General features: G+C 43.8%; 1 protein-coding gene across 3 annotated transcripts in view; it reads right to left on the bottom strand.

Moving 5' to 3' along the window:
* Kif6 (kinesin family member 6) overlaps positions 1-27,972 on the bottom strand; it is a 359,724-nt gene that overhangs the window by 92,033 nt on the left and 239,719 nt on the right. For all 3 annotated transcript variants that reach the window (XM_074082264.1, XM_074082263.1, XM_074082265.1), the window contains 2 exons: positions 10,689-10,797; positions 264-319 (listed from right to left, as the gene is read on the bottom strand). In XM_074082264.1, the coding sequence (XP_073938365.1) occupies positions 264-319; positions 10,689-10,797 (165 nt within the window). The remainder of the gene's footprint in view (positions 1-263; positions 320-10,688; positions 10,798-27,972) is intronic.

Here is a 27,972-nt window from a genome sequence, read left to right as displayed (position 1 = left end):
ACCAGGGGAAAGCAGAACTTTGTTGTTGGGATGCTAGAATTGAGGCCTGTTGGCATGCAAGTGTAAGTTCTACACAAAAGGAAGTGCTTTCCTGATGGGTGGTGAGAGGGATGGCAACCTTCCAGGGAAGGCACTCTCCCAGCAGCTTCCTTGGCAGGCCTCTCCTGAAACCAGGCTTCGTGGCTATTTGGAGGCACATCATGACCTGATTTTCACCAGGAAAGTGGTCTGTGAAAGAGGCTTAGAGAATATCATCTGCTTACCAATTTTACTTCTTGCTTCATTAATACTTTCTCCTAGGGCCTTTGCTTCAGAAAATCTGGAGGAAAAGAAAAATAAAACTTTATTTTTTCTGTTCATCTCACATTGTATTTATAACAGATTTCTGAGAGGTTTCTAAAATAATATAAAATTTTATTAATGCCTAGTGAGTAGGAGGCCCTGAGTTCAAACCCCAGTACTGCCCCCAAATTCCAAACAACAAAAATCTTATTAAAAGGCCTAAAAGAAAATCTAAATAAGCAAAATACATTATGTTTAAAGATAAAGATAAAATTTGTATTAATGCAGACACCATGAATTTTTAGTCTTTCAGCATAGAATTCTTTCTCCTACTCTCTAACTTGGGATTTTCAATTTCTGTTGTTTTATAATGCAAGGGTACCAGAATAAAGCATTCTGTAAGGTTTCTCTACTATGATCTATCAATCATGGAGCCAAGATTCTGTAGTCAAAGAATACGTACTTAAACAACACTTTTCCTGATTATAAAATGATCTATCAGAGATTGCAAACTATGACTGGTCAGGAGACAAATCCAGCCCACTGCCTGGTTCTGTAAATAAAGTTTTATTGGCACACAGTCACAGCCACTCACTTATATTTTGTCTATTTGCTCGCTATTGTGCTGTAACAACTGAGTTGAGTAGATGTGACAGGGGCTGCATGGCCTACAAAGCTGACAATGTTTACTATGTGCCCCTGTAGAGAAAAAGTTTGCAGGCTCTGGTTATAGATGTTTGTTAAACCAGATTTTGAAAATAAAATTTAGGGAAAAATTTGTAATAATCACCTACACAAAAATAAGCACACTTTGATATGCATATCCATCCAGTCTTTTTTCCAGCCAGTTCTTACGGGGAGAGCTCATATCATCTATGTATGATTTTTCAACCTGTTGTTTTTCACTTGGCATTGTAAGTTCTTCTCTACATTATTAGAAACTCTCGTTGTTGGTGGATACACACGAGTCCACAAGATAGTTGTGCTGCTGTTTCTTTGAGTCCTCTGTATTTTCTAACCTATACTTCTGAGATATTCATGACAACCCCATCTTGAGTTAGAGAAGTGGTATAGGATATGGCCTCTTTGAGGATCAGGAAGTTCAGTCTACTGCACACAGTGGGTCCTTATGAAATGTTAGTTTCTTTCCCTTCCTCTCCTTTCTGCCATGAAATTAAAGAGGTAACTGAAAATCTGTGATGCAAAATATATCATATATGACCATAGTAAATCATTGTACTATCTCGTATGACAATAGTCATGCCAGGAGAGTTTGACCAGAAAGGGGTACATCCATGAATGGAGTGTAGGTAGCAGAGTTTCTTACACAAGTTGGGATTGACCTAGATTTTGGATACATAGAAGTTTTTATTTTTATTTTTAAATTTTTATTATCATATTATTGTTGTACTGAGGGTATATTGTGACATTTACAAAAGTGATTACAATATATCTCAGTTAAATTCACCCTCTCCATTATTCTCCTTTATGCATTGGAGTTTTTCAAAAACTAATTTTATTCTGGACATTTCCAAATACACACAAGATAGAGAACATAAGAGGGTGAGCTCTTACATATCTGCTGTCATATTTCACTAGTATTTCAATCTTTTTCCCCTCCCCTTCCTCTTTCTACCCTCCCAGATCTTGCAGGATTCCAGCAATTCCCAGCTATCATATTGTTTCGTCCATTCTTTGGCTCTGTAGGACTATGCTGGAGGAAGTGGTGAGAGGAGGGCATTCCAGGCAGGGGAACAACATAAACAAAGGTCTGAGTGCCACGACTGCTCTGTGCGTGGTGCAAAAGAAGTGTGAATTATGTCATTGCTATTTTCCAAATCTGTCTGCTTGGCTTGGGACTGCAGGCAGGAAGTTCCAGGGAAAGGGACTAAATTTTCCCTCAATGTTGGGTTTCTTGGAACTCCACCCCTGGTTCCCTAATTAAGGCTATTCAGTTCAGGATTATTGTAGGCTATGTATGTCTTCTTTTCAGTTAGGGCCTGTCACCTTCCAGAGTCAGTCCAGTTCCATCTCATGCAATCCAGATTTGATTCAGTTCAACAAACATTCACTTGAAGTGTAGGTCACTGTGTGGACTCCATGGGCTCCCACTGGCCTTTGCTACTGAACAGGTATAATCTGATATTTGGGCCAGGTCATTGAGAAGATGAGGACCAGCTTCCTATTCTAAGTTCTACGAGGGAGGGACTGTGACTGTTTGATCACTGCTGTGTCCACTCCTGTTACCTAGACATAGGATCTGAGAGTCATGCAGTGCTCAATGACTCCTCTTACTGCCTGTTCCATAGAGTTCAGTCAGCTTTAGAGTCTTTGGAATAGGAAAATAAAGGAGCAAGGCTGAAAAACTGTTGCAATGCATGCTAGAGTTGTTAGAATGCATGCTAGTTGGAGAAGACAGAAGGGGCCATTTCCACTGTGGAATTGCCCAGATAAGTCTTAGTGAGTCTGGGATGTGCCTTGGCAGTGCCCAGATGTGTCAGGGGCAGGATGAATGGGCTATTTTAGTGCTGTGACTAACCTTCCCCAAAGAGCTGCCACATGTCACAGGTGGCAGCAACTGTGTGGAAGCCTAGATGTTCCAGTCTCTCCTTTGCAGCCCTCTAGCCCGTAGATAAGAAAAGGGGCTTTCCCACTGCAGAGGTGGGATCTGACGGCTGAGTTGGCTTCTGACACAATTTTCCCTTTACTCTGCAAGTTGTCACCATTCCAGGTCACCCCACTCACAAGTGTTCCTGATCTCTGGTGGTCAAGACAAACACAGAGAAGCCCAACTCAGAGGGAGAGGGAAAGTTTCAAGGAAGATTAGAGAGATGAGGAGGGAGAAGGGGATGTTGGGAAAGAGGTGAGCACAAGGGTGACCTCAGTAGTCTGTCTTGCTCTTCCACACCTATCCCAGTCAGTCCAAGTCTTCCTCATCTTCACTCCCTTCCCTTCCTTCTGCCCCAGGTGAAGTCCTGACCACTTTGACCTTTGCCAGGGAGCTTCCTGACTCTTGGCCTTCTAAGAGAGGACCATGCCTGTGGGTGAGATAGCCAGGCATCCAGCCCATGTCAAGGTGGTGAACTGGCTGACTTTCCCAAGGCATAATACCTAAGATGCTACTCACTGTTGAGGAGGCAGAGTCTGCATTGGTGAGGCTGTACCTTGAGGAGGGGCAGGAAGAAGACCCTGTACTCACCCAGGGCCACCCAATCAACTCCCTTCTCCCCAGAACAGTCCTTTCAGGGAGTCAGTAGCTAGATGCACATCTCACTCTGGGGAGGGTGACCTAACTGGATGCCAGAAAGCTGCCGTGTTCACCTGCCCAGAAAAACCTCCAGGTTGGGAAGGGTCCTGGCTGTTATTCACAAGCCTGGCTTCCTAGGACAATGTGTGCCAGATAGGCACAGTGCAACACTGGGATGCCCTCTGTCTTGGCTTCCATGGCACTGGCTATCTGTTTTCTATCCTTCTATGGCAGATTCTCTGTCTCCTTTGCAGACATTCCTTCCTTTGCCTGGTCCTTACGCTGGTGATTCTGAGGATTGTGCCCAGGCCCTCTCCTCACTTCACTTGCTCTCCCAGGCATTTCACTCCTGTCAGTGTCTTCACCGCTCTCTACTGACACCTCTGAAATCTCCGTCTTGCCCACCACTTCATTTCTGACTCATATATACACTTCCTGTAGGGTGCCCTGCAGACAACTAAAATTCACTGTAGCCACAAAAGAACCAATGTCCTCTCCTGACAGTCTCCCTGGTCCTGTTGTTTCTCTCTCATTGCATGGTCTCACCACTCACCACCCGTGGCTCGTGCCAGTAGCCTGCAGTCATCCTTTGCCCTCTCTCCTTCATTGAGTCTTAGAGTCTCAGCCATTCTGTTACCTTAGTACTACACCAGAGCATTCCACTCAACTTCAGCTGCCAGAGAGCAGAACACGGCCTGCTCTCTCTCAGGTTACTTCAATCACTGCTGCTCCCTTTCCTGAATTCATGGTTCTGGCCTGCTGGCAAGTCCCTGTCTTAGCCCAAGGAAGCCTTCTTAAGTGCACATGCCTGGTCTTGTTATTTTCTAGCTTAGAGCTGCCCAAGTCTCCTGGATAACCTCAAGGTGAAGTAGACTCTCCATTTCTTCATGCTCTGACTCCTGCTGACTTCCCCAGATCTTCTCTTACACCTCTCACACTGCTTCTCCAGGTTGAGTCGTCTTCAGTTCTACCAGGCCTCACACCTTGAGTCTATCCCTTTGTTTGGAGCCTCTTTCTTCATCTGATCAATTTCCACCTAAGCCCTCTGCACTTCCTGTTGTGACATCTCTTTCTCTGGATAGCTCTGAAGATAGCCCAAGTCTGCAGTGGGTGATACCCCACATGTGCCGCAGTCCCTTGCATTTCGGCCTTCACAGGCTGAGCACTACTGTCTGTTTACTTGGGTGTTTCGCTTTCAATATTTTAAACTCTATGAGGATATTGACCATGTCTGTTTAATTCATTCTTATTTCCCTGGAGCGTAGACGGGGGCTGCACCTTGTAAGCATTCTACAAATATTTATGAAATAAAAGAAGACAAGCTTGTGAGTGAGCATGTGTGCAAAGGCTATGTGTGCCATGTGAAGTATCCTGGGCAGAGTCAGCAGCTTGGATCAGGGGCCTATTCTACCTTTCAGCAGCTGGGACTCAGATTCCCCATTTCTAAGATTAAGTTGAGATGTCTCTGAGGGCTGGGTTGACGTGGAAAGTATGCATGTGCATGTGTGTATGATGACTCCTGCTGTGCAGTGCAGGAACCCCCCATGGGGCTGTGATGAACTGTGAGGTGGGTTGTGTGCTGGCAGCCGTAACCATGGACAAGAGTGGCTGAGTACTATACTCTGAGCAAGCCAAAGGATTAGAAGGTAGCCCGGCAAGTCGGTGGTCAAGGACACTCAACATGTAGCCAAGTTTCTCATTTCAGAAGGAATGAGAAGAATAGGGGAGCTGAGGTATAACTTCTGAAGCTAGGTCTTGGGAACATCCCATGATGCCATTGATATGTGTCAGACAAAGACATTAGTCATCACTGGGGGAAGCAGCCCAGGAAACCAATACCTGGTTTTGCCCCAGGGCAGTTAGAACCACATGTGATTCGCTAGGGAACTAGGGAACTGAGCAGTGGTCGCTTTAACCTAGAGTCCAGAGAGTTGTAGCTATTCCTAAGTCACAACGTCCCCAAGAGCCTCTGAACTCATATTCTTGTCATGCCAGCTGAAATGCTTCTTGAGCTGAGTGGGCCAAATATGTTGCTGTATTTTGTCATTTCCTTCTTCTGTAAACCTGTACACAGTATCTTGGCTGACTCCATTTTATTGTGATGAAGATCCAGCTTTTGTTCCTTTTTCTCTTTCTTCCTTTCTTTGGTGGTACTGGGGTTAGAACTCAGGGCCTCATGCTTGCTAGACAGGTGCTCAAAAACTTGAGCCACTCCACTGCTAGTCCTAGAGATTTTTTTTTTTTCTCCCCATGGGACTGGGGTTTGATCTCAGAGCTTCAGGCTTGCAAAGCATCACTCTACTGCTTGAGCCACATCTCTAGTCTGCACTCCTTTTAAATATCAATATTCCTTTTCTGTTTTGTCTCTTCCCCCCATCAAAAAGCCTGCCTTCTCTTGCCTCCTGGTGAGCTGCTTCTCCCCCAACTTTTTATTCAGCTTGCAGCAGCATCCTCTCACTTCTAGGGAGCTACATATATTCTCAAGCAGTTTTCTTGGTTGCTAAGACTCTTCAAAGTCAACTTCAAATTGTCATTGTGAAACAAGACAAATTTTGAGAACTATTTTTGTGTCTAGTAGCATTTAAAAAAAACTATGGGGAAGTTGAGGAGATTCTAATCTAATCTTTGCTCTCAGAGTTTATAATTCTAGTTTAGTAGACAAGGTAAATACAAAAACGGGAAAATAACAAAGGTTTAACTTGAAGTATAATAGGAACCAGGGAGCTCCTATTTGTCATGGGTGTTATTTCCAGATGGTGCCCAAGATTTCTCTCCACCCTTAGCCCAATTTTCCTGTTGGTTTTAGATTGCTGTTCTATTCTATGTTGGAAGGATCCAACTGAGTGCAGGGGCTCTTGGTTTAGTGCACATTATCAATGCCTTTATTTCCAATTGTAGTTAATTCCTCCACTCATTCCTTCTTTTGTTATTTAATAGGTCTCCTTGTCTGAGGGAGTCAGTGTGTATAAAGGATTTGCCACAAAAGAAAGTTCACTGTGGGTTGCCTAGGCATATTTGCCAAGCATGAGGTTACCAGTCTTTCTTCATATTATTATATACTATGAGGATGAGTCATGTTTAGAAAATGTAGTGATTGTGAACTGCTAGTGTCCTCCATCAAAAAAAAAAATCCACTTAAGAACTGGCTCACATGCTGTAGGTCATTGAAGGGCAAATATTCTATTAACATGCCAACAACTTGTTTCTGTGGCCACAGGCAGGCAACACAACTTCCCCCAGACTGAGAACCAGAGCTCAGAGATGCTAGCAATTCCATGCAGCAAGGTGTACAGGTGAAAAGGGAAGAAAACTCCTTTAATTAAGTACCATGGAAGGCATAACCATTCAGGTCCCCTCCTGCTATTCTAAGTCTGGTTTTGTACTATGGGGCGTGGAGGGAATCAGAAAGGATTCCAGGTCACCAATGATCTGATCCCTTCATCAGGATCGGAATCTGCTTGCTGTGGTCTAGAGAAGCTGTTGCACAGGGGCAATTAGTTCCAGTCTCTCCTTTGTACATTTTGCCAATATGATATCACCACACCAGAACCATTAGACCAGTTACTATATGTGAGAAGAGAGGAGAAAAATGGGAGGCCATGTGGGTGGGTCCCGGGCACCATTAGAAAGATGAGACCTCCTGTAGAGTGAGGAAACAGTAATTGAATGCCATCTGTAGCCAAATCTGGTCTGTGTCTATATTTCTAGGATGGGCCAGTTTTCCCACAGATATCTACAAGGGTCCTCCCTTGCCATTAGGGGGAGCTAGAGTGAATGTGTGGAAGGGATCAGGGTTACTGGTATAACAGGTCTACATAATGGAGGCATGGAAGTCACCCCAGAGTATCTGGGGCCTTATTTTGGTGTGTGCTGTTGGAACACTGGTTGTGCAGTTGTTTGTTTTTATGTGAAGACATTGTCTCTTAGTTCCCTGCCTCAAGCAGCTATGAGTATGTAACATCTAACAATTGAATAATATCCACAAATGCAAACAAAAGTGCCAATCCTGAGAAAAGGATTTGTCACCCCTGGGTAACAAATAGTCATTTAATGAGTGGTATTATGGTAACGTTAAACAGATGTAGAAGTTTCTGAAAATGTAGGCTTGTCTCGTGAATTTTCACTTGATTTAAAAAGGCTTATTTACTGCTGGGAAGATCTCTTTTCAAAGGAAAGCTATGTGTGAGTCTCATTAGTTCCCTTGCACAATGGCCACACGAAAGATGGGATCACCAGTTTTGCAGCTCATCCTGCATGATCTAGATATGTTTATACCAAAATGCACATTTGTGACATAGGTGTCAGAACTCTCCTCTACTAGAGTCGAGATGCCTATGAGAAAGTACGAAATACTTAACCTGCACAGACTCTCCACTGGAGACAGACCCAAACTCAAGAAACGGCCTAAACCAGGAACTCCGACAATTTTAGAGAAAGATAAATTACGTTCTCCCTACCAGTGGTTCTTAAACTTGAGTGTACAAAAGAATCAGCTGGTAGTTTTTTAAAATCTGTGGAGTTTGGGGGATTGCGCCTCAGAGGTTCTGGATTTCAATGTCTCTGGATACTATCTGGGTTAGTGGTTTCCAAATCTGGTTGTGAAAAGGGATGCTCAGCCCCCACATAATTAAATCAGAATATCTGAAAAGGCAGGCAAGATTTGGTAGGGTTTTAAAGCTCCATGGCTCATTTTAATATGAACCCAGGATTAAGAGCCATCTGTATAAGCTAAGACCCAGGCAGGGAAACAGCTGAGGGCTCTTTGGAAGTCTTTATTAAAGGAAGGCGCAGCTGTCATCTACTTGATATGCTTGTCTTCAGACAACCAGGGAAGGTATCTTGCTCTAACATGTCCAATTGGCCATATTGAAAATGCATGGTTTCAATAAGCATTAGCAGGTTCTGAACCCCTTGGACTCACATGTACAAATGTTCACTTTCCTAGGCAGAGAGTCCTTAGCTTTTATTAGACTCACTTTATCTACTCCCCACCCTCTGGTTTTATTCATTGACCCTTTCATTCCTTTTTATTCTCCTGTTCTGTTCTGAATCTCATGGCTAAAGCATACTGAAGTGTATCTTTTTGTTTACATGCTTCTTTTGGGAGGGGTGCATATATTTTTAATTTATAGGAATTATGTTCTTACTCAGCATTGTTCTTTTAAGACCTATCCTTGTTACATAGCCTTAATTCATTGCTTCCACTGGCTGCATCCTAATCCACAGTCTTCTCCATTATTTTACCTATTCACTGGCCCAGTGATGGGCACCCAGAGTATGTCCAACTCTCTTTGGCCCTAGACTGCTGTCACAAGCATCCTCATAGATTTCCCCTTAGGAATTTAGATGAGTACGTATTGGCACATGTACTCAAAAGTGGGATTGCTAGGTCTCAGGGATGCATATTCTTCTTTTGACTTAGAAGTGCTGGACTGCTCTCCAGGATGGCTGTACTTCTGTCACTATCTCTGGATTCCCAAGACATGCGATCTCTTCCAGCTCAAGCATCAATGCCATTGTAACAGTCTAGGTGGGCCCTCAGCCCTCAGTGCCTGCCCTTCCTTTTTCTTCTTCCAGTCTGCCTTCTTGCCCCTCTTGGGGCAGGTGTGTTAAACCACCATCATCTACAAGGCTTTTATTCTACCTCAATTTCTTTCACACAGTGAAAATAGAGGTCACTTTCAATTTTGCCCATCTGCTTCTAAATTTCTCAGTGTAGTCTGATTTTGATTTGTTTTCTATTCATGTCTCCTTCCAGGGTTAATCTCCTCCTGAGATAACAACCTGTCTTCAGGAAACCTTGGTGCCTCAGCTTCCTCCCTTGTTTCTCTACCTAGCTCTTGTAACTGGCTTGCTTCTTTGTGCTGCAATCTTGGTCAAGTTTTCCCTGTTCCAAAATTTCATTTCTCTTTAATGAAATTTCTCTTCCCTTTTTTCTTTTTAAAAATGTTTTTCATATATCACAAACTTTGGGACACTTTTTTTGTTTGTTTGCAGCATTAGCGATCAAACTCAGGGCCTCAAGTATGCTAGGCTAGGGCTCTACCACTGAGCCATAGCCTCCAACCCAAGAATATGTTGCTTACATTCTGTCTCTGCTGCCTCAATTTCTTCTCATTTAAACTTGGGATGTCCTCTAGTTGGCAAATCTAAGTGCAGGTCCAACTCCCTTCTACTGGTTTCTTCGTAGCATCTGACACCACTGACAATATTCTCCTTCTTGGAGCATCCTTCCTCTTGGCTTTCAGGGTGGTATTTTCTCTTGATCTCCCCCTTCTCTCTCTGCTTCTCTTCAGGCTCTTTTCCCTCCAACTTTCTTTTAAGGTCTCTCTATCAAGTGTTTCACTCCAGGCCTCCATAATTCCACTCTTGAGAGCTCACCAACTTCCCACACTTCACTGACTTGTCATATATAGGCCCACAACTCAAATTGTCAAATCATCTCAAGACGATTCAAAAAGATCAGTCTTGAAAATTTACTGTGTGCAAAGATCCAGAGCTGCATGTAATCTGTAAGAGTTCTTAATCTAGAGCTCTTTATTTTGCATCCTAGACTATGTACCTAGCAGTCTGGTTTGCTATAGTCTGAACATATGTGCTGAACTCATTATGTATCTGTTTTTCCTGAAGGGGTCCAGAACACTGCCTTGTTTGACATCACTCAGCTGAAGATCCTGACTACTCTAAATGTGGCCTGGAGAATGTGCCAAAGGCCTCTGGGTAACAAAATGTATGCTTATTTCCTTTGACTAAAAAGTGCAGGACTGCTGTCCACAGCAGTTGGAGGGCCTGGAGTTCTAAGAATATAATTTGGTCCACAGATTTTTTTTCCTGCTGTTAGAGCAGGAAGGCATCGATAAGAGTCCCAAGCAGATGAGAACTAACAAAGTGTGATGTTAGAATTGTATATTGAGTTAATGCTGTCAGTAATAGACCCTGTCCTACACGTTGCTAATCCCAATAGAACTGGGATGATGAGGCTCCCACACATGAAGAGAATCATACCTGGACAGACATAAGCAAATGTCAAACTGCATGAACATTGGACCTTTCTTACAGAACTTAGGTTGGGCCAATTAAGAAGGACAAAATAGCAGATTTCCTCTAGGCTGGCCTGGCTAAGCCTCAGAAGGCCAGCTGCTCTCTGAAACAGCCTTACCTCTGTTTCAGAATCTGTTTGTTGTCATCAATGGTAACACTGTCAGCATGATCCCTCTTGAAGATTTCAAAAGCCTCCTGGCGTCCTAATGACATTTCTTCTCTCATCCCTGTTTGGAGACAGAGGGAAATGGCCTCAGTCACAGCATCAGGATCCTATTAATTTCATTGTCACTTTAGTTAGACCACAAAGCCAGCCCTGGCTCCAAGAGGCCCACAGCAGAGAAGCTCTGACCAGACAGGTGGCCCCAGGCTCTTCTAGCTGGCCAGTGATCCACTGAAGAGGCCCTTCCAACAACACTCACTGCACCCTGCTCAACTGGCAGAGTTGTGCCTGCATGGTCATGTGACTTGTGGGGGTTGGGGTTTGCAGTGTCTGGTTAGAGGAAATGAAAACCAGAGCGCCAAGCCCTGGATTGCTGAGAACATCTGCAAATGTACTTTCTGCCATCACTCAGTGCCACATTTCTCCCTGTTATGCCCCATTTTGGTTTTCTGTTAAATTTCACCCTGAATTTCCAGGCATTTAGTTATAAGAATTATAATATAGACTGAGAGATACAGAATCTAGAAAATTCTGCTCTTAGTCTCCTGTGGCTGTGAGGGATTCTGGTTCTTACCTGGAGTTATGTTCCCAATCACAAGGCCCAAGGCAGGAGGTCCTTAGTTTGTGTCCAGCTTCAATACCCTGTACGGTCATTGCTACTACAGGTCAACCCATGCTGCTGGGCCCTGCTCACAGGTCAAGTTATGAAGCCTAGAGTCAGAAGAAAGCCAGGTTCCCTAGAATGGCCAGGTGGCTTCCCTGCTCCAGGCCCTCTTCCTCACCACCTCCTGGGGCAAGAGTCAGTGCAGGCAATGCCTGGAAACCCTCAGTAAAAGCTGGACTCATGACTGAATTTAGGATGAATTTACAGTTTTCTTTTAAAAATGTTTCTGCCTTTGGTATCTTTGCTTTGGAGGCCTTTCCTTATGTTTTCATCCAATAGCTTTGCTAATCTTTGAAAAGTCAGCCATGGCTGACTTTTCATGAGTGTCATCATGTCCCCAAAGCTTTCCCTGAAGCCCAAGCAGAACAAATCCTCCCTCCACTATTCCTTATTCATGCACCTGGAACCTCCATGGTCCAGGAGCCACTGTTATCTCATGTACGATTCTTTCTGGTGAAATGCCAAGTTTCTCAAGAGATGGAGACAATAGTTTTTGTGACTCCCCAGTGTTTTATTGAATGTCTGGCATTTAGAAGGTGTGTGACAGAAGTCTGTTAGATGAATAGGGTCAGGAATGAAGTGGGAGTGAAGATGAGCCAAGCTCTTACTGCCAAAGGAGCACAGTCTAGGGCAGTGAGGCCCACGGTGAAGCGAAGGGTTCCATATACATGCTCATATGCACCACATCTCCTCCTTCCTGGGAAAAAAACCTGCCAAGTCCCATCTCCTAGCTTCAGCATGAGGAACTGGACCAGCCCATCTGACACCAATTTAATGATTACTGTGATAAAAATAGCACCATGAAAAATGTCTGAATGGTGAGGCACACAACACCCACCCTTTTCCAATCAGAAGCAAATGGGCACGGCTCATTTCTGTCTCTACATCTGTTCTGCACACTCCAGAAGTGGACGGGCCTGGGAACAGGTTGGGATGAGACTCAGAAAGATGAGCTTCAATGCATGAGAGACATTCACAAGGGGGCAGTTTTCCTTGGCAGAGCCCACCAGGAGCCAAGGGACACATTCCCTTCCTCTCCCCGGTCCTCAGTCTATGACTAATTGTAATGATGTTTGTCTTTAAATGCATGAGAAAATAACAACAGTGGGTGGAGGGAATGAGGCTGTCTGGAATACAGTTAAGGAAGAGGAAAGATCCAAGACTTCATGTGGGCCTTCCTGTGGGGTTCCTGAGTTGCCTCCTACAGAGAAGGGAAGGAGAAGGAGGGCTTTGACTAGCCAGGTTGGGGTACAGGGATGCTCAAAAAAAAAAAAAAGCTGCACTGAAGGAGAAGCATTCATGGGCTTTTCTTCTCCAGGCTCTACTTTCTCGGTTGCGTGAGCAGCCTGAATGACATTTGGGTGGAAAGTACCATGCTAAGGTTTTCTAGTGCCCGTGGCACTTTTGTGGCAGTAAGTCCTGGGAGAACCTACAGTCAACTGAATGGCCCCTGGGTCATGCTTGGGTGTAGAGTGAGAGCAGAAAGGATATGGAGTATGCCAAGGAGGTTAAGCAATCCCAGGAAGGTAGTTTGTGATTAAGTTTCAGAGGATCTGAAAAAAAGTTCTGCTAAGAAAAGGTTCTTCTAAGAAATGTGGAGCCAGCAGCATAACATATTATATAGGAATCACCAGTTCTCAAAGATTCAAAATTTAGTGAAGTGCACATTGTGAAAAAGTTACTTGAGAAGTATTTAATAGGTTTGGCAACTTATAAGGCACTTAGGGATCCTGAAGTGCCATGGGCTTATCACTGATGCCCTGGGCATCCGCTTTTCTCATGCTATCATGGAGAACACATTCTGGAACTGGTGTTGTTTGATGATAGTGACATTGGTATGATGGCTATAATCCTAGTAGTTAGCTTCCCCAGTGTCCGCCCAGGGAAGCCATGACGAAGTGGCTGACCTGCCCCTAGTCTAAAGGAAAAGAGGCAAAACAAGGCCTAGATGCCTATGGAGACTTCCTGAGGGCTGCCACATGAAGCAGGAGGCCAGAGAGACTCTGGAGAGAAGGACTCCACAGGCAGTTGATGTGTGTGAGCCCCACCTCCATCTCAGCCCTACTCCTGCCCATCCCCACTCTGCTTGCTCATAGCCCACACCTGACACTTTTCAGATTGTATTAGCTCTCACCCCAATTTGGAGTGAGAATTCAGAAAACAAGCTCTTTCTCCTCTGACCATCTCTTGTCCTTAAGCACACATTGTACACATTAGGAAGAGAAAGAGAGCAAGTGGAAAAAAGAGTGTTTGAAAGCTCACCTTGCTAATGAAACAATTGTCTGTTTATTTCTTCCTTCAAGAAGTGTTTATTTACTTTAAGCACTGTGCTGGGCATATGACAAAACGCAACAAAGAAGATGAAAGCTTTTATCCTTGTGTTTAAAGAGTTCAAAGTCTAGTCAGGGAGAAAGAAAAGTGAACAAATAATTACACTGCTGCTTGCTGTAGGGAGGCATGTGTCCAGAACTGGGAGAGGGGGAGGGAGAGACACAGGAAAAGTTAACTCTTCTGGGAAAAGGGGGAGAAGGCTGTATGGAGGAAGGAGCATCTGGACTTCATCAGTAAGCATCCTGAAGGCTGGCACAGTATTTGCCAGGTGAAGAAGTAGATGGTCCCAGGTGGAGGGGGCAGAGAAAGTGGATTAAAAGTGCAATTAGACCAATGTGGGTGGTTTTGTCACTCAATAGAAATGACCTTTGAGTGATTGAGAATTTCTTACAAACTGTATGCTAAGCACGTACCAGGTGCTATCATACATATTATTATTTCATTAAGCATCTCCATGATCTCTGCTAATGTTGAATGAGGAAACAGAGGCCCAATTAAAGAGATGGTTTTAAAGGGGTGAAAGTTACCCAGCTTTTACAGGTGCTCAGTTCTGCTCTTAGATGGGCTTTTCCAGGGAAAGAATGCCTGACACAAACACAACAAGGGGATTGGACTTTGATCACAAGATAAAAGCGAGAGCACACAAGGGAGATATGAGGATAGGTAAGACGCCTAAAAAGTTAGATAGCATTTGTTGCCCTCAACGCAGAGAAACTAAAGCAGATACCTGAAAAGCAACTGAGGCCAATAGGAAAAGGGGACCAGGAACTAGAGAAAAGGTTATATCAAGAAGAATTAACCTAGAAGGTAACACACATGCACAGGAAATTAATGTGAGTCAACTCCCTGTATAGCTATCCTTATCTCAACCAGCAAAAACCCTTGTTCCTTCCTATTATTGCTTATACTCTCTCTTCAACAAAATTAGAGACAAGGGCAAAATAGTTTCTGCTGGGTATTGAGGGGGGTGGGGGGGAGAGAGGGGGGGTGGGTGGTAAGGGAGGGGGTGGAGGAGGGGGGAGAAATGACCCAAGCATTGTATGCACATATGAATAAAAAAAAAAAAAAAGAAAGAATGCCTGACAGAGATAGCCAGGTGGTGGCACTCAAAATACGGAGGTAGGAGATTTACCATACATCAGTGCCATCTCTGCAAAGCCTTGAAAACCTTTTTACAGTATCACAGGAAACAGAACATGACTATTCACATGGTTTACTTGATATATTGGTAAGGTCCATCATTATTTCTACAATTTGTAAGCAAGCTCCATAAGGGCAAGGGGTTTCTGTCAGGTTTTTTTTTTTTTCTTTTGCACCAACATTTCTAGCATTTGAATAGTGCCTGGCACACAGGAGGAAGTTGCTCAAACGTCTTCTGAATGAATGAATGAATGAACAAATGTTTTACTTCCTAGTGCTTATTCGTCATTGTTGATCTCTTCTAGTTATTTGCCTTTTTTGAGGTTTGGCCTTGAACTCATGATCTTCCTGCCTCAGCCTCCTGAGTGCTGGGATTATAGCTCAGTCAATATTTTTCCTTTCGCTAGAACATTTTGTGACACTGTGGGGGATGTGAAGAATGTGTCCATTGCTCTCCTTCCCTCCACCACCATGCTATTGGGTAGGTTCACACCCTGTATGGTGTGACCCTAGAAATTTAACACTATCTTCCCCCAACCGTGTCACTATGCTTAATAGCCCACCATTAAAAATGAATTCCAACTCTAAGAAGCTTTTATGAAAACACAACTGTCCTTGTACGTATCATTACTTTAGGGTTAACAAAGAAAACTTCCATAATTTGTTAACAGCTAGCTAACAGTTAGCTAGACATAAACTTAGCCTTCTTTTTATTCTAATCTCTCAGAATCAGCTCCTCACCAAGAGTTCTGACCTACCATGTTTCTTTCTAGCTCTTGGTTGCTTTCTTTTAGTGAATTTCACATGTCCCAGCACTGAATCCCAGATGACTAAGAGAAGATTGATGCATCAATTAAAATCTACAGGAGAGCCCCCAAAACAAGACATTGCATTTCTGGGTTGTGAGTTGATTGGAAAATATTTTCAAGTCTCAAAGATACAAGCTCTTCTGGATTTTGATACTGATTAATGGGCACTTAGAAATGGCAGTCAAGAGGGACTTTCGAAACTAGCCTTGGAATTGGGTTTCTGAAACCATGAGGCATCCAAAATCTTATGCACTGATCCCTCACCCATTTCTCAATGCTCTCTTTTTTGTCACCCTAAAATTCAGTTTCTTATTTTGCTAAAGAATATATAGTTCAGTACCTTTGGAAGCTCTCCCCATCTCAACACAAGGTCCCATGGAAACCAAATGGAAAGGACAAACATGGGAAGTGAAGGGTTTATGCTATTGCCTTTGGGCCTGCTGTCTAATTTCCTTTAGTCTGGGGCATGTGGGCCAGAGCTTATTTTCCTGGCTGTTCCCAAACAACCTACTGCTGCTTAAGCTATTGCTTAAAAATTGACAAAAGTAAAATGATGGAAGCTAGTATTATTCATGCTGAAAAATGATTTCCCAGTTAGAGCCAAAAATATATTTTCTTTGGGAAACACTTATTCATGCAAGGTTCTCTGAGTGTAGAAGAGAGGGGGAGAAAAGAAGACCAACAGGGAGTGATGAAAAGTGAGAGACAAGAGGTTTCCAAAGAGGATAAGGGTTTGGAGAACACAGCTTGAGATGAAAAGCATGAGAAGGCTCTGAGCTGGGTGGGGGACATTGAGTGTTAAAGCAGGGTGGATGGACATGGGAAGATGATTACACTGTCTTCAGTTTGATAGTGGCAACTTTTGAAATGGAAGGTAAGGGAATGATTCTGATATAGTGACAGGACAAATACTTACACTATGTAGAACATGAGTGCATACAAGGCTGGAAAGTAATAGGTAGGGATAGAGTATGTTTTGTGTGGTATCTGATATAAGGTTCTATACACGTGGACATTTCTCAGTGTTGATCTTGGTGAAATATATAAAAATATATTGCATAGACAATTAGAAGAGAACTCCATTTCTGGGTGTGCAGAAGTTAGAACAAATGGACTGACAGGAGGAAAAAGAAGAACGATTTAGGAGAGAGATGAAGCAGAGCTGGGGACGGACAACTCATCAAAGTGGAGTATGAAACAAAGGTCAGGAGGGCTATGAGGATCAGAGAAAAGTCAGTGATCCAACCCTCTTGGGAATGGTGTCTGGACAAGGATGTCCCCAGGGCCATAAAAAGTAAATGCCCCAGAAACTGTGGGGCAAAGGACGAGTCTCCTATGGAGACCAATGGATCCATTGACACTGGGCTGAATAAATGCAAGGGACGGGGAGGGCTAAGAGATCTTATGGAGAGAATTAGAGCATCTCCCAGGAAGATTAGAAAGGACATCTGAGGTACTGTCTTCAGCTTTCTCCTCCTACTGTGGGCAGGCTGCTGTCACTTAGGAAGGAGGGGGTTTTTGGAAGGCACATGAAAGACAGGGCTAGCAAACATGCAGGCCCTGGTCACCACTTTCCTTCCTCACACCCATGGAAGGCATTGCTAACCACTCACAGCATTCTTTGCCAGGGAAACTAATTATAGCATTAGAGTTTTCAGCACAGCTCTTTGGGAAGGCTCTATAGTCGATCATCTCTGGCAGAGAAGCTCTTCCTTTAATGGATGGCTTGCAGATTACTAGCCAATTAAATGACAGCTGGCATTTAATAATAGTTACTGCTGTCACTCATTCCTGTGCCACCTGTTCCACTACCTTAGGAACTGACAGGCAGATGATCCCTGGCACCTTCCAATGTGTCATTGCCCGAGTGTGCCTGGATTGCTGAGGGGACTGTCTATGAGTAAATACTGAGGTGCACCCCCTCCATGTTCCTCCATAAGTAGGGTGATGGAGGTCACCACAGAAAGAAGTGCCATTTGTTTTGGTTGTATTTACCTAAAAGGGCCAGGAGAAGCCCAGCTACAATTTAAGGGGTTGCTGGGTAGGTCCAGCAGGATATGGATCTGAAGATGAGGGGAAAAACAAACAAACAAACAAACAAACAAAAAACAACCCCATGTAGCCACAGCCAAAGTAACTTCAGATGTGGGGACCAGAGATCAGATCTTTGGACTGACTGAGCAAAGACACTCCTGATTTTGATTGACGACTTCTAGAATGGGCTAGTGCCTGAGGCTTTGGGGTTACAGGCTTGAGTTCAACACAGGTGATATCACCTGGGCTAAAGTCCTCAGATTAGGACTTGCCTTGGAGTTTCCTGGGTTGCCACATGAAAGCTATCAAAGGAGACCCTTTAATTAGGAGATTCTCAGTGCTGGCTTGGATCAGGGTGAAGCATGGCAGGCTTGGCAAGGGTGTTAGGGAGGAGAGCAAAGGGAAAATCTGAAGTGGAAAGCCACATAAACCTTAGGAGACCCACCCAATGGTAGCACCACATCTAAATAAATCAAATGGGTTCCTGACTCCTGGTGCCAGAAATCACACATCCCACCAGCAACCCACATAGGCCCTGAAGTGTAAAGCTCAAGGGCTGGGTGGAATATAGGGGGCAGTGCTCAGGGCACATTGTGTTTTCCTTCTGTCTTGAGTCTGAGTCACCCTTCTGCTGCTGTGCCTATGTCTTGGACTTTCCCCTGAGCAGCTGAAGAAAGACCTGAAAGGGCAAGTGAGTGGACACCCTGAGCCTCTGAAGGAAAGCTCCTTGAGGGTGGTCTCCTCTTTCAATCACATTGTAGGATCTCTAAGCAGTGGTCCTCAAGGTCATCTGCCAAACACACCAATATTTCTAACCAACCCTCTGTAGATATTTATTTTATGAGCATTCTCATTCAGCACAAATTGCCCGTGTGGGCTGCCTAGAGAAACCCATGGACAGACACAGGCACTGAGCTTGGAGAAAAGCCTGGGTCATGTTGGCATTTCTGGGTTTTGGAGTTAGCTCAGGAATCTGGAGGCCAGCAACATTTCCATTCAATAAGACAGCATGCTGTGGCCACCCAAAAGAGCCTCACTGTTTAATTCCACGCCCAAGATTTGGACCAACCCTGGGAATTTGCGTGGCAGGATATGTGTGTCCTGACTTTTTGTGAGTGGAAGGGCAGTTAACTGATAGGCCCACTGAGCAGAAAGGCAGCATTCCTCAGCAGCGTAGAAATATGCTTCACATTCTGCAGAACCTGAGAAACACAGGAAGTCCTCGTGTCTTGAGACGTCCTGCACTACTTCCAAAGGACCTGGGTAACAGGGTCCTGTTGTCTGGCTGCCTCCCTGGGGAATCTAGTTCTCGTGTCAGTCTGTGCTTGGGAGGCAGAGGCTAAAGTACTGTGGGCATGCCCCGTTATCCGAAAAATGAGTCAAGTTTCCTTTCTCTGCCTAAATTGGGAATGGATTCCACTGCTGTCTCATTTATTTTCATAAATGTTTTAAAAGAAAATTGAAAAATTACATTCTAGCTCAGTAGCAAAAATGCCCCTTCCCTGAAGTATGTATGGATTTAAGTAAAATTCTATTTCCCTAGCTTAGAGGTAAGTATAAGGCAATATGTTAATGTTTCCTCTTTGGGCAAAAAAGGTGAGAGAAAATTAATTTTGCATGTACTTTCCATGTGACAGGCATTGTTTCCTATTTTACAAATAGTAGGGCTGGTGGAGTGGCTCAAGTGATAGAGCAGCTCACTGTCACTTGGACTGAACATCATCAATGCACAAGACCGAAGAGCTGGAGGGCTCTGTGAAAGGGAAAATTAGGAAGCACCAGATGCATGGGGGGCGCTGATTCCTGCAGTAGAGAGTTAGGGAGGGTGAGGATCAGAGGTAAAAGAAAAGTTGACTGGTTTGTGGTGAAGTCCTGACTTTGCCATTAAGGACTTTTTAGTCAGTGAACTCTGTTAGATTCAATTAATTATCTTTCTCAAATCTTTATAGAACTCTGCTCTGACAAGTATCCACAATAGAATGGTTCATGCCCTTAAAGTGGCTGTGTTGGAAAAAAGGGTCAGACCCAGTTTCCATGAGTGTGGGCTTTGAGCAGATGAAGCCCCACCTCTGAGTGAGTGGCACTCATGAAAAAGAGGTAGAAAGGACCAGGAGGCCACCATGTTCCCTCTGACCTCCGTGCCCTTGCTTCTCTGGAAACCACTTTAGTTAGAACACACCATTTGTTTATTCACATAGGCAGTGAGTCAGTTGGTGAAACAGACCATCTGTCAACTAGTACTGGTTATCTACTCCATTGAAACCCCTTTTCTATGTTTAGTTGGAGGTAAATAAAAGAAATTCTGTCCTTGACTTTACAACTTAATGTTGGAGATATGAAAAGGTCAAAGCTTACGTCAAAAAGCTGAGAAAATACTCGACAATGTATTGATGGTCTGCGGGTACAGATGGTGGAAATGATTATGACAGAGCAAAAGAGGGCTCTGTTAGATTTCAGAGGGATTTCTTGGGGAATGTTCCAAGGAACCAAGGAGCAGAAGTGGAGGGAAGGGAGCTGGTGTCATTCTTGCATGGGGTCAGAGAGATAAAGAGACATGTGTGCAGAGGAGCCCCCAGGATGCAGGGCCTGGCTTGCAGACTGACTGTTAGGACCTGGTATCTGGGGGTGGAGGGGTCCTGTGGCTACTGGGGGACTCTGGGCCCAACTTCCAGGACGGAAACCACACTCCACCAGTGTCCAACTTGCCCAGGGTGTTCCCTGCAAAGGCTGCTGGAGCTTTCCATAGGCTTGTCTGGCCATTCTCCTTCCCTCCATTGATCAAAGACTTGCATTACTGTGACATCAGGCTACCGTCCTATAATTCATCTTCAGTACTTGTGAGAGGGAGATAGAATTTGTAGTAAGAAGACATGGGTCTGAGTGCTGGTTTCAGTAATGAGTCATATGATTTAGGGTCTGCCTGCCCTTTACATTGTTCTCGGTCTCGGCCATTTGTTATGCAGTGAAGCTACATCTTATTGTCATTTCTGTCTTATTGTGAAGGATTAATAAGAGTAGGTGGCACTATGGGCACATCACCATGGAGATGGGCATATCTCCATTTTAGAGCCTCAGAATACTTTTATAGTGATGTATTTCCGTGACCACCTCACCTCTCTATTTCTTAGTCCATGTGCCCCGAGCATGCTACTGTAACTCCAAGCTCGGCACCTAATCCTATTAGAAACTGCCAACAAGCTTTGTTGACTGAATGGATGAGCAAGGATGAGAGAGTTCTGGTGAAATTGTTTTTCTTAAAAGTGTTACTTGCTAAACTGTGTATATAGTGCTAATTTATTTTTCGGCATATACATTTTACAAAAAAACCCCAGAAAATGGCAGCTAGGATTCATTTATTTAAAAGTTTCTGACAGAATGATTGAATAAATATGGAACACACTACATAAAGTGGAAGTGTAAAAATGAGTTATAATTATCATCATAAGTAATAATGAGTCATCTAAAAACCCACCACACCAAGCTGTTTAGAGTGCAAGAGCTACTTTAACACAGTAGGAGAATTTTGAAGGTGGTTACAAATTATAGGTTATGTAGGGAGAGAGAGTGGCTTAAATGGTCAGGCTGGCTCCACGGCTTCTGTGTTCTTTGCGTCTCAACCACAGCAGGCCTGCTCATTCCACAGTAACAGCCTCATCTCATTGACAAAATAGATGCAACAGTACAGGGGTTTCCTTATCTTCCCAGCACTGTGCCTACCCATGGGCACCCATGGAGCCCCAGCATCCAGACTTTCCACCATCAAAGACCAATCTTCTGCCCAGGCTGTGGTTCCCAAAATCCTCTCCTGGCCTCCCTTCTTCCCTTATCCTTTCTCTCTTGTTTGAGCAATTTCCCCTTCTACTTTAAAGTAGAAGGTTAAAATATGCATATTCACCAGCCTTGATTTCACTGTCAAAACAGAATAAAAGATCACTGCTAATAGTAAGGATGGACAGTGAAGGACACTTAAATACTCAGGGGAAAAATGCTCTCTTAACAATATTGTCCCTTCACTCCATTAATCTTCCACTTCTCTGACCTTTTCACAGAAAATGTCTTGACAGGGTTTTCTATATTCACCATCTCAGTGCCCTCCCGTTTCATTCTCTCCTTCATCAGTCCAATGGAACTGTACTCCCTCCATGCCATTGGAATGGTCCTTTCAAGAACCCCTGTCATCTCAGCATTGCCAAAACCAGGGTCAACTTCCTGTTCTTATTTTAGTTGAGCCCTCAGCAAATAAAAGCTGTATAGTTAGGAAGGTGTGTGTGACTGAGGCTGGCTGGGGGCCATGAGTAGCTAACGCACTGAGAAGTCCCTGTGTGATTCTCCATGCTGTCTTCCTCAGCGTGGTGCTGGAGTTAACCCCGAAACAGTCTCCATTAGCGTGGGTCTCTAGTGCATGTGGACCACAGCTCCCACTCCTCCAGCCCACAGTGTTCATGCAATGCAACTGAGAGATACGCTGTCTTAAGCACTGAGATTTAGTGTTATTGTGAGAGCATAACCTGACTAATACACGGCCGCTGATCTAACGTCCTCCTGACTACAGCACTTCCTTCCCTGGCCTTTGCTCCTGATTTTCCCCTACTTTTCTGACTTCTCTTTCCAGTGTCCAGATATTGTAGCACAGTGGGGCTCAGCTCTGGGTGCACTTAAGTTTCAACAAATGCTTTCATTCAGTCACATGTCTTTAATATGCATTATATACCAATGGGTCCAAACTTTCTATCTTTAGCTCTGTCCCTCTCCTTTGTGGGCCAAATTGGGACATCTAATCATTCACTTAAAATCTCTACTTGAATATCTAATTGGCATCTCAAACTTAACAAGCCCCAGATACCATTCTCCACTCCCCGCTCTACCCCAATTTGTTTCCTCTAATTGTTTCCGTACCAGTAAATGGCACCATTTGTTCAAGCAAAACTCCTGGGACTCTTTCCCGATCCCTCAACCCTCACGTGACGTCAGCTCTTATTAGCAATCTTTTCAAAGCATACATTACACCTCTCTGCTTGTTTTGGTTTCTTTTTTTTCTTCCTAGCCTAAATCAATGCCATTTTTACTTCAGCTGTCTCCTCACTGCTTTGCCAGCTTCCCTCTTGTTCTCCTGTAATACATTCTCCGCACGGCACACTGAGTGATCTTTTAAGAACATAGTCATGTCACTGTTTTAAGCTCTCCAGTGGCTTCCCATGGCAAGCTCTAAGCCTGAATGAACCCTAGCCTTCTTGGCCCTACAGGAGGCAGGGCTCCTGACATGCATTGGGCCCTGCCTCGTCTCTCCCTCCTCATGCTCCACCCAGATCTCTTTTGCTCATGCCTTTTCTTGGTTCGCTGGCCTTTTTTCAGCTCCTCAACCATGTCAACCCTATTCCTACCTTCGGCCTGTATACTTGCTGCTTGTTTCTCTGTTAGGAATGTTCTTTCCTTGGATCTTTACCAATTCGTTATCAGTTCTCAGCTCATGTCATCTTCATTGGTTCTCCAATCCACCCCAATTGTCTTCTACCCTATATTTGTTTTATATCCTTCCTAGAATGTGGCACCACTTTAAACTACATGTATGTATGTGCTACTACATGTATGTATGTGTTGTGTAGAATGAATACCCCACAAAGCTACCTAGAGTGACTACGCTCCTCTGGGAGGAAGAAGAAAGGGAGGAGGGAGTCACAATCCCATTCAGAATAGATCCTCTAATAGGTACCAGACTGGCACCCTTGCCCCTGCCTTCCTACATCCAGTCCCAGCTGCTCCTGTGTGAAGACCCTGACCGTGGGATTGCCCGCTTTCCTCTTTACACCCGGATCAGCAGTTTTAAAATAGCCCTTCTCTTCAGGGGACCTGGCTGGGGTCAGTGCCCATAGGCTGGTACTAATTAACCTCATTACCTCATCCTTCTTTCTCATTAGGCAGTACTCGGGCTTGAACTCAGGGACCTTTCCTTGAGCCACCCCACCAGCCCTCTTTTTGTGATATGGTCTCACAGAACTATTTGCCTGGGCTGGTTTGGAATCCAGATCTTCCTGATGATCTCTGCCTCCTGAGCAGCTAGGATTATAGACATAAGCCACCAGCACCCTGCTTTGTCTTTATTTCATTCTAAGCCTAGAAACAATTATTTTTAAAGGGAGACTAATGGCCACATATAAATGTGATGTGGCTCATGGGAACAGCTCCCTTTCCTGTTCCTAGAAAGACCTTCCATTTCTGAGGGAGACAGATAAGAATATTTGGGGATTATCTATCATCACTTGAGAATGGTATGGGGTTAGCCACTTTAATTAATATCCGGATATGCCATTTGTACTTCATTGACACAGAGCCTAAGTTACCACCAGGAATCATTTACACTAAACCCTTCAGGAAGGTGTGTGAAGAGTTGTTCTCTTAGCTACACCATGGAAGGCGAACCTAAAGATGTCAATGCCCTTGTGAGATGGTTGCCTGATGAGTTAAGAGCATGTAAAAGATATTATTTCATTTTTTCTAGTTATCAAGGTATATATTACCCACTGTAGAAAGATGGAGAAATACAGAATGGTGTAAAGAAGCAGGGGAAAAAAATCATGATTCCCCATAGTTTCTTTCCAGTTCTTCTATGTTTTGTTTCACTTTGTAGTTAAGATGGTAATGTACATGCAGTTTTGTTGCCTGTTTATTTCACTTTCACTTAATATCATCTCATAATTCCTTTTTATAAATTATTAAAATCTTCATGAATATTACTTTTTATGGCTATATGATATATTGCCATTACAGACTATTCCCAAACATTGGACATTTATATTGTTTTATATATATATATGCTACATAAATAATGATGCAGTGCGTGTCTTGATGCATAAATATTATTCCACATTTATCAAATTGTTTCAACAAGTATTGACAGTGCCTATTATATGTCAGTTACTATTCTTGGAGCTGGGAATATGGTGAAGTAAGGCTTGTTTCCTTTGGAGATTTTACATTCTACTGAGGGCAACAGACAACAGAAGCAGATCAAACACCTACTATTAGCTCTAGAAAGAGAGAAGATGAAAAGTAAGAGAATAGGAAGATAAGAATGATGGGAGCGCTAATTTACGTAGTGGGGCTAGAGGGAAGTCTCTTTGAGGAAGTGTGTCTACACTTGGATTATTTCTCAATTCATTTCCCAGAGGGAATTTCCGAATTACAGCTCTTGCTTCATAAGAAGCCAGCTGACTCCTTGCTGGCAGTTTTGGAGGGAAGAGCTCACACAAAAGGACATCCCACTAGGGCATGATCTTGAGCTCATCACTCCATACCCCTGGCCCTTGGAGTAGAAGGAAGGAGATCTGCACGTGTGCATCTATGTGTGTGTGTGCAGTGGAGCAGGAGAATGGAAGCGCTACTGGGACAGGGTGTTGAGGTTCCAGCATTCCAGAGAACTTGGATCAGAAAGCAAGCACAAGCCTGTGAAAAGGGAAGGACCAGGCTGTGAGATGTGTGCAGGGCATTCCAAGTGTGCAAATCTAACCAAAAGAGAGTTTTGGAAGCTGTGAATACTTAGGGTGCCTGGCACACACTAGCTGGTTGATGATATATACTGAATGAAAGAAAGTACCCAATGTCTTGAAAGGAGCTAGACCTTGGATGACAGATTACAGAGTGGTTTACTGTGGCTCATGATTTGTGAGTCAGACACCATCAAGAAAGCCCCTACAAATAGGTGAGCCTGCAATTCATGAACCTGCAAATAGGTGGTACCCTCAGTTTCCTCATCCAGGAAACAAAGCTATTGATGTCTCTTTCACAGGCCGTTTTGAAGATTAGAAGGGATTGACATGGAAAAATACAAACCTGTACCTAGATCATAGGAGGCCCTTGCTAAATGATTTTTTTCTCTCCCTTTTGGATAGGAGGAGGTGGGCCCAGAGGCATAAAGCATTGAGAAAACTCAAGGTAAATTATGTCTCTCAAAACCCTCAGAGCTGGATATTGTATCTGCTTATGTGCCAACATTTTGGTTGTGCTCTTTTGAGTTTTCTGATCTGTAGTGATAAAACTATTTTGCTGCAGATAGAATAGTTAGGCATGTCGATGTTGACAACAAAACAAAGGAAAAAAAAAAAAAAACCTACAACTCCAAGGAAGGAGTTGGAAGGAGTTTCAAGGTCCTGGTTGACAACTGATGATAAGTCAAGTTAACAAGGCATCCATTCTGGCATCCATTTAAATGCACTTTTCCTCATTTAAGATTAACACTGCTCAATATGTCCCCTGGCCTCCTTTGGGCCCTTGCACCATAATTCCTCTGGATCATGATCCCTCCACCTCCACAGGCCCTGCTCTAACCTCTCTGCCATGCAGCACTCTCTTCCATTCCATCATTCTGTTCTAGTTGGAGCTCTGTTTTACAGTGCACTGTACTGGGGATAGGGCGCTCCTTGTTTATGTAGTGAGTATGGGTTAGGGTAGGACACACACATTAAACACCGCCACAGTATGCCCTTTCCTTTTTTTCCTGGCACTAGTGACAGCAGAAGGGTTCCTAGCCCCAAAGGCACCTATTGGAAACCATGTTCTGTGCTGTCTCCTGTGGCCTCACAGCTCCCACTGTGCCTGTTCTGCTTTCTTCGCCTTCTTTCTTCACGTGGTAGCACCATAGGAACAGTTTCTCTTTCCAAACTTGGATGAATGAATACCTTTTGTCTGATTTCTTCACTCACTTTTTTTTTTTTTAAATCCTATTTGTCTTTAAGGCAGAAGCAGAACTGGATTATAGAAAACAATGCCAAGCGCATGGGGCCATAATTGACCCCATCTGTTAAGTGGCAGGAAGGAAAGGGTGCTAAAAAGTTAAGTAGCATAATAAAGAAGAATCTAGATTTGATTTGTTTAAAAACTCAGGTTGGCATTCATCTGTGGTAGAAAATGTTCACTGGCAGACGCTCCAGAATGGAGTAACTGTGGGTGGCTGGTGTGGCTTGGTAGAAAGGCTGTCCTTTCTGCCCAGCTCCGGAAGCTGCCTTTCACTCCACTGGGCTCACTAATGAGCTTTGGGGAGCCTTGGGCAGTAATTTGCTCTTTGGATATAAAGAATGCAGAGTGAGTAGGCTGAAAGCCCCTCTGGCTGGGCTTCCTCTTGTCACAAACAACCAGCCTTTGAACTTGTAATTATGAGTCATGGGGCGCCCAGTCTGGTGCAAAAATGACTCATTTTAACTAAATTATCAGTTTTTGCCCTGTTACCAAATGCTATAATCAACTATTCTGTATTAAAGAAAAATGGAACATTCTTATTAAGAAAGCAGGATGTGTAGAAAGAGAGCAAACTGTACTATGCTTTCCAGACATATGGACCGAAGTCAAGCTCAGGCCCAGTGTGAGCCAAGCAACAAAATAAACAGTAAAAAATGGCACAGAAAGTAATGTATCAGGAAAATTCATTTCAGAACTGATGCAAAATCAACCTTTGCAGCCAACAGCATAAGATTCCTACAATGTATGATTCTTGGAAATTCTCTTCTTCCTCAGCCACTTCTAACTCACTTGGACCTACTGGAGTTGAGGCCAAAGAAGAAATATCTTTGGGTTGATTTAACCCACAATTTTGTTAAAGAGTTAGTAATGCTAGATGCTTCTGAGCTGCCCAAAGCAGGTTACTTAGACAGATGGACTGAAAGACACACAGTCATGTTAAATAAACGTGATCTGGTGATGGGTCTGTGGGGTAAGGAGAATTCCGAGGTCTTCCATTACAAAGCCTGCTCCTGAGGGCACTTGCTGCGTTCCTGATCTTTGGCTGGGGAAACACTGGAGTGATCGTTACCTCTTCAGTTGCAAAAATAGTAGCTGATCTGAAAAGATGATTTTTCTCCTCTGATGCCTTGGGTATGATTAACACTGCCCAAGACCACAATAAGGAGAAATGGGCCCGGAGTGGACTGCAGCCTACATGGTCCAAGTGTGTGTTTTTTGGAAGAATGGTTTGAGATTTCCAATTAGTCTTTTAAAAATATCTGCCTTCCCCACCCACTTTTTTTTTGCAGTGCTGGGGTTTGAACTCAGGGCCTACACCTTGAGCCACTCCACCAGCCATTTTTTTTGTGATGGGTTTTTTTCAAGGTAGGGTCTTGCGAACTATTTGCCCAGGGTTGGCTCTGAACCGCAATCCTCCTGATCTCTGCCTCTAGAGTAGCTAGGATTAAAGGCATGAGCCACTGGTGCCTGGCAAATAGCTGCCCTTTTAAATAGTTATACCACTGAAGAAGATACCATAAGCTAGATGGGC

The sequence above is a fragment of the Castor canadensis genome, chromosome 8, assembly GCF_047511655.1.
Source record: "Castor canadensis chromosome 8, mCasCan1.hap1v2, whole genome shotgun sequence".
In the NCBI taxonomy this organism is placed as follows: domain Eukaryota; kingdom Metazoa; phylum Chordata; class Mammalia; order Rodentia; family Castoridae; genus Castor; species Castor canadensis.
This window is presented reverse-complemented; position numbering and strand designations above follow the sequence as displayed.